The 12,594-nt window shown below is 36.5% G+C and overlaps 1 protein-coding gene across 2 annotated transcripts in view; it reads left to right on the top strand.

Annotated features, from left to right (window-relative positions):
- The window catches only part of LOC106881998 (tektin-3), a 59,543-nt gene that overhangs the window by 5,346 nt on the left and 41,603 nt on the right, over positions 1 to 12,594 (top strand). The window contains exon 2 of one of the 2 annotated variants that reach the window (XM_052969633.1): positions 10,066 to 10,180. The exons of the other annotated variant lie outside the window; for it this stretch is intronic. Coding sequence (XP_052825593.1) covers positions 10,154 to 10,180 — 27 coding nt within the window. The 5' untranslated portion in view covers positions 10,066 to 10,153. The remainder of the gene's footprint in view (positions 1 to 10,065; positions 10,181 to 12,594) is intronic. 2 annotated transcript variants of the gene reach the window in all.

Raw genomic sequence — 12,594 nt, 5'->3', positions numbered from 1 at the left:
GAACCTGCAAAGATTCCCATTTAGTGTACGGTGCAGAATGCACGAAACATAACTTGATTTATGTTGGCTGTACAACAGAACAATTAAACAAAAGGTTTAATGGGCACAGATTCGACGTCAGGCACAAGAACAGTAGTTCAACAGAACTTGCTGAACATTTCGTTTCAAGCAGCTGCAATTTTGAAGAAGATTTGAAAGTGCACATTCTCAAAAAATATCCTGAATGTACCCCACTTTCACTTCTCAGAATGTATGAGGAGAAATATGTTTGCGGGTTATTGACATCATGCCCTGGAGGATAAGATGACAGGAGAATATCATCAAATTTATACAAAACTGTTTGATTGAATATTCTTCTTTCTCTCTTTTTCTTTTCTTTTTCTGTTGTCTTCCTTTTTCTTTCTTTCTTTCTGCTTATTAAAAAACTGACAAAAGCTGATGATGTCATTCTATCAACGTATGGACGCTGGTTACTCACATTCATAGTTTACGTTTGGTTTCTGAAATTTTGAATTTTCAATCACCTTTTGGTTTGAACTTGAGAAAGACAGACGTTCTGTCGAAATGTTGTTCAAAAAATAAAACATCTAAAATCGCACTCTTCGTCTTGACTATTTACCTTCGTGAAGAGTTATGTCAACCCTTTTTTTAAAAATATTATTATTATTATTATTATTATTATTATATTTTTTGAGAATATGCACAAACGTAAAGTATGAACGAGAGCAACCAGTGTCCATATGTTGATGGAATGACATCATATTATTATTATTATTGCCTTTGCACAGCTTCTAATACTGGAGATGTACTACAGTGTCAGCTGTTCACTACCTGTGAAGTAAGGTAACACCTCTTATTTTTCGAGCACCTTCTGGAGTATTCGAGCGGTTCCAAGCAGTGCTGTTTTCTGCTCCACCCTTATTGCAGCCCCTATTTGTTCCACACACTTCTCGCACTGCTTCCAGGACTCCAACAATTATTGGTACTACTGCTACCTTTTTCATTGACCACAACTGCTTAACTTCCCAAGCTAACCTGTCACATCTCTCAACTTTTCTTTCTTCCTTATCGCATACCTTGTTGTCAGCCGAGTATGCTATATCTATGATCCAACATAGTTTGTTTTATTTCTCAATTAAGACTATGTCTGGCTTCCTATTCTCTATCTCATGGTCGCACTGAATCATAAAATCCCATAGGATCTTTGCATTTCTATTTTCGGTGATGCCTTCAGGTTTGTGGTCATACCAATTTTTTGCTCTGTCAAGTCTATACTTGTTGAAGTGTCCAATGGACAAGCCTGGCTATATTGTCATGGCTTCTCTTATATTCCTTCTGGACTAGTGGCGTACATTGGCTGGTAGTATGTCATATGGTTTCACCGTTTTGTCCACAGATTCTGCACTTATCACTTTCTGATGTGCTGTCTATTCTGTATTTTATGTAGTTTGTTCTTAGTGCTTGCTCTTGGGCAGCACAGATTAGAGCCTCCGTTTCTGGTTTTAAATCACTTTTAGTCATCTACAGCCATCTTTTTTCTCTGTCTGTCTTAAAATCTCTATGAAATTGATCATGCATTCTTTTCTTTACCCACCTATTTTCAGTTTCATTCGTTTTCAATTTCTTGTATAGTGCTTTATCTTTGCAATCTTTCATCCTATACAAGCCTGACCCTCTTACTTCTTATAATAGCGGTTCCGTGGCATTTTTTACATACCATGCTATGTTGTTTCTTCTGCTCTAATGCTGTGTTCACATCCAATAAGTCCTCTTCCCCCCCCCTTTTTTTTTCTTGGTACATACAGTCTGTCTGTGTCACTTTTTGGGTGGAACGACCCATATCTAGTTAGCAACTTCCTTGTCTTTCTGTCTAAGCTGTTTAGTTCATCTACAGCCCATGCAATTACCCCTGCTCCATATCTAAGGAATGAACCACCCAGGTGTTGATAGCTTCGATCTTCTTCTTCTTCTTCTTCTTCTTCTTCTTATTATTATTATTTAAAGCTGAGAGCAGGCAGAATTGTTAACGTATCAGGCAAAATGCTTAGCAGTATTTAATCTGTCTTTACATGGTGAGTTCAAATTTCACCGAGGTTGATTTTGCCTTTCATCCTCTCGGAGTTGATAAATTAAGTACCAGTGAAACACTAGGGTCGATGTAATCGACTAGTTCTCTCCTAAAAAATTTCAGGGTTTGTACCTTTAGTAGAAAGGATTATTATTATTATTATTATTATTATTATTATTATTATTATTATTATTATTATTATTAAGATGGTGAGCTGATAGAATTGTTAGCATACTGGACATAATGCTTTGTCTATCTTTACATTCTGAGTCCACATTCTGCCAAAATTGACTTTGCTTTTAAGCATTTTAGGGTCAATAACAGAAGTATCAGTTGAGTACTGGAGTCAATGTAACCAACTAGTCCCCCTCCCCCAATATTTCAGGCATTGTGCCTATAGTAGAAATGATTATTATTATTATTATTATTATTATTATTATTATTATTAAGATGGTGGGCCAGTAGAGTTGTTTGTATGTTGGTAAAATGGCTTGGCAGCATTTCTTCTGGCTCTTTAGATTCTGCATTGAAAGCCAACCAAGGCCAACTTTGCTTTTCCTTTTGGAGTCAATAAAATAAATACCAGTTGAGCACAAGGTTTGATGAACTTATTTACCCACTCCCTAGAATTTGCTGGTTTTGCATGAAAATTTGAAATTATTATTAAGGTGGAAATTGGCAGAAGCATTAGAGTCTCAGACAAAATGCTAAGCAATATTTCTCCTGACTCATTATAATCTGAGTTCAAATTTCTCTGAGGTGACTTTCCTTTCATCCTTTAAGGTTCAATAAAATAAGTAAGCCAAAATAAGTAAGTCAAAGTAAGCTTATGAGCTTTCCCAAGATTGCTGATCTTGTGCCAAGATTTAAAACCATTATTATTATTAAGGCAGTGAGTTGGCTGAATCATTTACATGCTGGACAAAATGCTTGGCAGCATTTTGTGTCTTTACATTCTGAGTTCAAATTCTGCTAAGGTCAACTTTGCTGTTCCTCTTTTTGTGGTCAATAAAATAAGTACCCATTGAGCATTGGGGGTCAATGCAATTGACTAGCCCCCTCCCACCAAATTTCAGGCCCTGTGTATTTCTGCTCTGGTTGTGCTACCAGGAATAATTCCTGTTTAGGGAAACTCTATAGGCATGGAAATAACATTTGATAGATCTGTCTGAAATCTGTGAAGGCTAGTGAAACTATCTGCATGCATTTGTGAGATATCAACAGAGCTATGCTGAACAGCTATAGACACACATAGAACAGATCTGGTTATTAGCAAAGCCCATTGTGAAAACCTCTCTGCTGTTTTTCTGACTGGTAACAAAAATGGTACTTTTGTGCACAAAGACTGGAAGGACTGAGGACAAATACATACCAAGCTCTCACCAGGTTTTTCAAGTACTACTAGGAGACAAAGTTGAGGGTGAAGAGAGAGAGGTGCTGCTCTTGAGTAAATTTGCTGAAAGGTGGATGAGAGTGAGTGTAGGCTGATAAAATAAAAGTACCAGTCAAGTTGATATCACTGACTGTTCCTTCCTGGCAAGATTTCTGGCACTGCACCTATATAAGAAATTGTTATTATTATTATTATTATTATTATTATTATTATTATTATTATTATTATTATTATAGTCTTCCTTTGTTGAATAACTATAGTGAAAAAGGTTGCATAGGAAAGTGGGGGGAACAGCTGAAAGATTTGAGAATAGAGCTTTTCCTCTGAACAAGCCTGCATGAACTTCTTCAAGCACTGCTAGAAGAGGTAGGTGAGTTATTATACAGGTCATACAAGTACAGCTCTTCTTACTGGCTCACTATTCCCTTACAACAATGAACAACTGCAAGGTACTACACTCCACAATACTAAAAAAATTAGATAGGAAAACATTAGTGGACAACATATCCATATTCTGTATAGTTCCCCACAGAAATAAATGATTAATGATGGAAGCAATACTCACAGCATAGTACAAATGCTTAGATAAACACTCAGATACACAAGTCTCAAACAAAAAAGTAAACACCTGACTGATGATATATAAACAAGTGATCAAAATTCAAATTCCAATGATAACATCTACTAGTTATATTGGTCCTGCCTATTTTGAAGAAGCAGCAACATATGACAACATCACTGCAACATGAAGATGAGACAGTGAAAATTTAGAAACAATAATGATGGATTTGAAGGCTTTATTGTTCTAAACAATCTGAAAGGAATTAGTACAAAAATATTTTTTAAATTTCATAGAAAAGATAAAAACTATAATACAGCCATATTTTCAACACACACACACACTCACACATGCATGCACATGTGCACGTACATACACACAAGACCCTTCCAAAACTAGATTCAGTCAGTACATTTGCTTAAGAAGTGAATGAAAGAATGAGTCAAAGAATTAGAATTTGCTGTAACATGGACTTGAAATCAATATCTTCTCCATAATTTATCCCTCTCTCAACCTTGTGCTGCTGTCACCACCAACACATTTAGGGATGGAAATAGTCATAATTGTTAACCATATTTGGAAGAGTAAATAAATCACTCATGTAGCTCAGTGGAAACTTAAGTGGATTTGTAAATTTACTTTAGCTTTCAAGAGGCAAACATTGATATATATATAACATACGATGTAAGAGGTTGCTAAGCAGAGTAGAGAGATTAAAAGATATACTTTGAATGAAGTCACACACAGTAACATATATATTTATATGTATGTGTGTGTGTGTTGCCTGAAGAATGGCGACAAGAAAATCCAAGTACTCATGTAGGCCCAGCTTTGAATCAATGTTAATCCACTCTGTCTAATAATATGGAGTAAGTTTTGTACTTAATTGCAATTCACACCAGTATGAACCCCTAATCAATCAATATGTATGTGTGTGTGTGTCTGTGTGTGTTTTTTCTTCTTCTCTTTTTAATTTAGAGTTAATGTCTACTTTGTAACAAAGTTGTGAAGGAAATTATCTTGTTTTGTTCAGCTTCCTATAGAGCTTATGAAGATCTTGCAAATTTTTATTGTTCCAGACAGTGTGATCATTTGTAGTGTGTAAATTAAGGAGTTGCATTTTCTCCACAAGAATCCAAGTTCACCGATATTTTATTCCAGGTGGATTGGTACATATCTTCTTGCTTCAGTTATAATAGGTACAAAGCTGGAAGTGTATGTTGGGTACCGGATTTGAAAGCTCTTTATCAATAGTCCATAGATGTCTTTTTTTCTCCTGTATTTTTCTGATGACATTAGTGTTCAGAGGGCAGCTGATTTCCACAAACAGAGCATATTTTTTCCTTATGGCTCCAAACATCTGGCCAGTTGTATTTTATTTTCATGGCTGTTTCAATTTTTAAGTTCTATCAGTATTCTTTTGAACCATCAATATCAATATAGTCAACTTCATTTGTTGGTGTTTTCTTTTTGTTATCCTATTCCATTCCAGACAGCTACAGCCACTGCATAATGCCTCAAGGAAAGATAATATTTGGAAGACATTCTCTCACAGTTGGTAATGATGTGGTTGAATGTCTTCAATCTTGTTTTTGCACAGCCTACATTTGTTGTCTGTCAATGTTGTATGCCTTTTATGCTGTGGGCACTTGGTGGCTGATCTCTTGTGTTTGAATTGCATGGGTATAACCTTCAGAGTGGGATGTCATAAACTTGTCAGTACTCCATGCAAAGTTTTTGCCATGATTCAGTTCCTTCTATGGTTTGTGTCTTTCATGCCAAGTGCCCATGCTCTGTCTTCTCAGCGAACTGGTCCATTTTCTTCTGTTGATACACAGGCATTACCAATGTTCCTTGGAGAGAGACTAACTTAGATCCAAGGCACCTTCATTGGAATTTCAACAACGTCAACAGGGTATTTGTGTCTGCCTGTTTGAGTATGTATACTAATCACATGGTTTCAGGTTCAATTCCACTATATGTCTTCTACTATAGCCTCAAGATTACCAAAATCTTGTGGCTGGATTTTTAAGGCAGAAACGGAAAGAAAACCATACATACATATATATATATATATATATATATATATATATTTGTGTGTGCATGCGCATTCATGCATGTATGTGTATGTATGCATGCAAATGCATGTATGTGTGAGTATGTATATGTGTGTGTATATATAAGGAAAATGTTGAGTTGAGAGTGGACAGCACTAGTAATCCTGACCACTGCATCCACCCTTCAACCCTATCCAATACTTACAGATATACTTCCCCTCACCCATTTATCCCTATCTCTTCCACCACCATAAACTCTTGCAAACCCCCACCCACTAGACACCTCATCACCAATCACTATTTACCTCTTTGCAGCAACTACTGATTCATTTCTACTTCTCTCCTAAATATGAAAAGCCATGGAGCTTCCTTACAAACAAAATCCTTAACCCTCATCAGCTAGCATAAAGCCCCTCCACTCAGCCTTCATAGGCTTGCAAGCTGTATGGTGACCTCACTAGTGCTAGTGACACGAGAAAAGAACCAATACACACTGTAAAGTGGTTGGTGTTGGGAAGGGCATCCAGCCATAGAAACCATGCCAAATGAGACACTGGAGCATGAGGTAGTCCTTGGGCACCTTGAATTTTGTTAAACTGTGCTTGTGTGTATGTGTATGTATGTATATGTATATATCATTATTTTGCTTAGGCATAGTGATACTAATAAGGTGGTGTTAGGACTCAATATATATATATGCTTCAGAACAAGGCATCAGTCGAGTAGAGAGCAGTAATAAGAAATTAAATAAATGATAAGGGAATAAGTAATTGTCTTGAACTTAATTTACTTACAGCTGTTTCTGCTATAGGATGCATCATAGCTGAGTGCATGTGTATCACTTATATCAGGTCATCCCATAAATTTTACCTTTTTTAAAATTGAATGAAATTTAATAGTATTTTAGAATGTTTAATGGTATTAAAAATTATTTTTATGCATTTGTGTAAATTTAAACTAATTAAATATTATTTTACAGAATAATAGAATTACAATTTCTTTGATTAAAACCCTTTCTAATATGGAAGTATCCAAAAAGCATTTGAGGCACATAATGCTTTAAAAAGGAAACTCTGCAGCCGAAGCGACTCAAAACATACACTCAGTTTATGGGAAAGAATGCTTGAATGAAAGAACTTGCAGAAGATGGTTTGCAAAATTCAGAAGTAGAGATTTCAGCCTTGAAGATGAAAATCGAACAGGACGTCCAGTTGAATTTGATGATAAGCTCCTTGAGGCATTACTTGAAGAAAATCCTGCATTATCAGTTGAAGAATTGGCAATAAAGCTTAGTTCAAACCATACAACTGTTCATCGTCATTTTCAACAACTTGGGAAGGTTCCTAAACTTGGAAAATGGATCTTCTATCGAAATGTTAAACCTCATAAACAGTGGCTTGGTAAAAGGGAAAAAGCTCAACCACAACCAAGAAGGGAACTTTATAGGAAAAAGATTTTTCTCTCTATCTGGTGGGATTGCAAAGGAGTAATTCACTTTGAATTGTTACCACCTAATGCAACAATCAATGCTCAAGTCTACTGTCAGCAATTAGAGCATTTGAACCAAGCTTTGAAGAAAAAAGACCCGCTTTAGTGAATCAAAAAGGAGTGATGTTTCATCAGGACAATGCGTGACCCCACACTGCAAAGATCACATCACAAAAGATCGAAGAGCTTGGTTGGGAAAAAATTCCTCATCCTCCTTATTCTCCCGACCTTGCTCCTTCAGACTACCATTTGTTTTGTAGTTTGCAGAATCATTTTGGGGGACATAACTTACACAAGCCAGGAGGAGGTCGAAACTGACATTTCAGAGTTCTTCACTTTGGAACCAAAAGAGTTTTACATTGATGGGATTAAAAAGCTTGTAAATAGATGGAAGGAAGTCAATGATAATCAGGGAAAGTACATTGATGATTAAATTTTAATTAAATATAACATTTGATCACTTGTTTTCTTTATTCAAAATTCGGACAGAACTTATACGATGACCTGATAGCTTCATCACACACACATGATCTAATCCATGCCAGCATGGAACGTAGACATTAAATGATGATGATATATGTATATTAACGTGTGTATATATAATTATATATTAGTCATTTATGAGTGCAAATCTTACATAGAGAAAGAAAACAGATACTATATGAGAATCTCTGTGCAATAGCTGGCTTGTGATTTAGGTGATACAGGGGTTCACTCCATGGGTTGAGGAAAATTGCTGAGTAGAAAAGCTATTAGATTTCCAGCTGTTTCAACACATTTCTGTACCAAATACTTTATTCTCATTTTGCTTAACTCATGAACAGGTCCTAGATCATCTGGAAATGTTACCTGTGATACACTGGCATGCTATCCAGAAAAGGTTTTATCTCTCATTTGTTTAATGCCATGAAACCAATGCAAAACACTAACATCTCCCCAAGGCTTAAAAACATTTAATTTATGAACTGTTGACTCTGCAGGCAATTGTCTCAATGATTAGGCTGGTCTTTTAACAGAGTCTCTTACATTCCATTGGGTCGGACAGACATAACAGGTCAAGCTCTACCACACACATAAAATATAATAAGCCACACTAAATTTCATTTTGATTCATGTCAAGGTAAGACATGATTAATAATAATGTTATACTTAATCAGAAAATCAATAAAGAAAATATTATTTTGTCTCCTACCCACCTCTAATCCATCATATCTAATCAATCCTTTGTGGCTCTTGATGAAAAAGTAACAGTTAAATGGTAGCTGCTAATGAAGGTCAACACCTTGTCATTCTTCTATGTTGTTTCATTTCTTCTTTTCATGTCACACAATTCAGAATACAGTGTCAATCATATTTCTACTTACACCCAGGTTAGTTTCTGTTCACCCTCAAATTCTTGTCATTTATTTATTTATGGTCTGAGAGACAACTGTGCTGGTATGGTCATGTGAGGCATATGGACGAGGATAGCTGTGTAAAGAAGTGCTGATCTTTAACTGTGGAGGGAACCTGTGGTAGAGGTAGACCCAGGAAGACATGAGATGAGATGGTGAAGCATCATCTTCAAACTTTGAGCCTCACAATGACTAGTGACTGAGACCTTTGGCGATGTGCTGTGCTTGAGAGGACCCGTCAAGCCAAGTGCACCCATGCTGCTGGCATGTAAAGAACACCTTTCGAGCATTCGGCCTCACAGAGGCAAAATGGCTTCAGTTTCTTTTGAATTTTGAGTCCAATGACTGAGACCTTTGGCATTATGTCATGCTTGAGAGGAAGACCTATTAAGCCAAGTAAAATTGCAGTCATGGCAGATACTGGTGTCACACAAATTGGCACCTGTGCTGGTGGCACATAAATGCACCCCAGTATCACACAAATGGCACCCTTGCCAATGGCACGTAAAAGTACCTGTTACACTCTCAGAGTGGCTGGTGTTAGGAAGGGCATCCAGCTGTAGAAAATCATGCCAAATTAGACTGGAGTCTGGTGCATCCTTCCAGGATACCAGCCTGGTCAAACCATCCAACCCATGCCAGCATGGACAGCGGACGTTAAATGATGATGATGATGATGATAAGTGAACAAAGATAACTTTTTTATCATATACATTCCAGTTTTAGAATAGGTACACAGTGTCACAGTGTGCTGCAAGTGGTGGTGGCTAAAAGTATTAAAAACAAGAAGGAGATCTACCTGTAAAACACCTCAAAAAGAAAACCATGATGAATATGAGACTGTCATGAAGCCCACAAGGCTAAACTTTGCTTTATCAGGATAATGATCTTAACCCTTTTGATACAAACCCACTTGAAACTGCTCTTGGTTCTACGATACAAATTCCCTATTTTAAAATTATTTAAATTAAAAGTTTCCTTAAAAGTTTGACTAAATTCTTCATTATTTTTGAAAATAATTGAAACAAAGGTAGTGTATTTCAACAGAAATATGGTAATTAAAGGTTTGAAATATTTGTTGTTATCAATGCTTTCTTTTCTTGTAGAATGATAAATTTTTCATCTTGGAAAAACATAACATGCAATGAGGGAGAAAAATCTAGAGAGAAATCAACATAATGAGAAAGAGCTGCTATGTGGTCACGCATCCAACTAGAAATGGTAGCCAAATCTCCTTCTAATCACATTTTACCGTCTTACAAAAATAGAGAACTCCCTGTTTTATTGAAAGATGGGATGTTCATTCTTGGAATAACTTTAATCATAAGTCTACTTAATCATGACTGATCTAAGACTGGACACCTACAATATAACATAACAATGTTTAAAATGAACAGTTCATCTGAAAGAATATTTGTTGATCATAATATATTTTTATATTTGCATCTTGAAACCAGCCTTCTGTACTTCATGATATGCTTTTCTTGATCTCCCTCTTCCATATGAAACAAGTGACATTTCTTTATACAGTTGCTCTCATCCATATATACCCTTATATAATATGAAGTGACTATGTATTTCCTCTGCAGTAAGAAACCTGTTTCTATTCTCTCCTTTATATTTTAACTTCTCAACAGCCAGTACGACACTCCTCTCTATTATACTCCCACTCATTTGAGAAGTCTCTTCAGCCTTGTAAGTGACATGGCAACCTCACTAATGCTGGTGCCACAAAGTCCCTGTAAAGTCGTTGGTGTTAGAAAGGAAGGATGTCCAGCTATAGAAATCATACTGAAGCAGACAATGGAGCACAATGCAGTCTGCCAACCCTTCAGATCATGTGAAACTGTGCAACCCATGTTAGCATGGAAATCACATGTTAAATGATGATGATGATGATGAATAGAACTTTCTAATGTCCATACTTACAGGAAACCTGTTGATGTCTTTTTAGAAGTAATAAATATATTCAAGTTTATTAATGAAATAATTACAAACCGAATGCTAGATACACACCATATTTAAATCTTAAGCTAATAATTAATTCTTCAGATTTCCAGTACATTTCAGAATGACAATCAAGTGACTTGGTATCATTACATCAATGATTAAATAATTTATTCCTTTCCTTTCTTGGGCTTGTTGGATGTAATCTGGAGATCACTCTGTAAGCTAAATTACTACAAGCGATCATATTTATTATTACAATCTCTTCTGCTTAATTACACAATGGATTATTGCTTAACCTTTCAAAACACTGACCCATTTAACATAAAATTGACAGCTCAATTGCTTTAGTTAATTCATCATCATCATTGTTGTCATTAAATATCCGCCTTCCATGCAGGCATGTGTTGGACAGTTTGACAGGAGCCGGCCAGGTAGAAAACTACCCCGGGCTACTGTGTCTATTTTGGCAGGGTTTTTACAGCTGGATGCCCTTCCAAACACCAACTACTCTGGAGAGTGGACTGAGTGCTTTTTACGTGGCACCAGCACAGGCAAGGTCAGCTTTGGCATGGTTTTTACAGCTGGAAGCCCTTCCAAATGCCAATCATTTTACAGTGCTGACTAGATGCTTTTTACATGGCACCAGCACTGGCAAGGCCAAAATTATTCTAACACTTGTTTTAGTCAAAAAATTGGTGAAATGTAGCATAAAATTGATCAATATATTATACGAGCTGGATGGAAGTTAGGGTAGAGTAGTCATTATGTATTCTCCCCTAACTTCAATTCACTTATTTATCATTGACCTCACTGCCTACTCCAATCTCACCTCTTATTCCTCATTCAGTATATTCACATCTCCACTCTATTTCTTACCATCCCTCATACTTTTTGTACTCTCTTGTGACCTCTATCCAGCCACTCCTCCTGTTCTTCTTCCCCCTGGGTCCACCTTGACACAGTGTCACCACGATCTTTATCTCTTTCCAGCTCCAAACTGATTACTCTCTGTCTTCAAAAATGTAAATAACCATGTAACAGTTCTGGATCCTTCCTTCATACTGTAATCTTTCATCACTTAGCATATAGCTGCCTCCCTCTCTACTGTACTTCCACTCAGCTGATGGGGATAGTAGTCTTGCAAGCTACATGATGACCTTACTAGAGCAGATTCTATGGAAAAAGTACTCACTGTATTCTGTAAAGTGGTTGGTATTAGGAAGGGTATCCAGTAGTATAAATCATGTCAAAACCCTCTAACCTGTTGCATGCTATTAGACCATCCAAGCCTTGGCAGCATGAAAGACACATGTTAAAAGATGATGATGATGAAAGTGATTTTAAAAGCTTCCATTTTCACAATGAGTTAAAATGATCTGCTTCCAAGTAAGGTAATATTTCCCCATTGCCAGAGATGTTTTCACAGAAGAATGGAAACAAAAGATTCTGCTTGTATGATGGTGAGGCATATTTAGAAATATAATGCAAAATCAAGGCAAGGAGACAAAAACACACATACACACACACATGATGGGCTTCTTTCAGTTTCCACCTACCAAATCCACTGACAAAGCTTTGATCAGCCTGGGGCTAAAGTAGAAGACACTTGCCCAAAGTACCATGCAGTGAGTTTGCACCCCAAACCAAGTTCAGTTCAACTACATATATATATATATATATATATA

Source organism: Octopus bimaculoides, chromosome 7, assembly GCF_001194135.2.
Source record: "Octopus bimaculoides isolate UCB-OBI-ISO-001 chromosome 7, ASM119413v2, whole genome shotgun sequence".
Lineage (NCBI taxonomy): Eukaryota > Metazoa > Mollusca > Cephalopoda > Octopoda > Octopodidae > Octopus > Octopus bimaculoides.
Note: the sequence above shows the minus strand (reverse complement) of the source record. Positions and strands in the feature narration are given on the sequence as shown.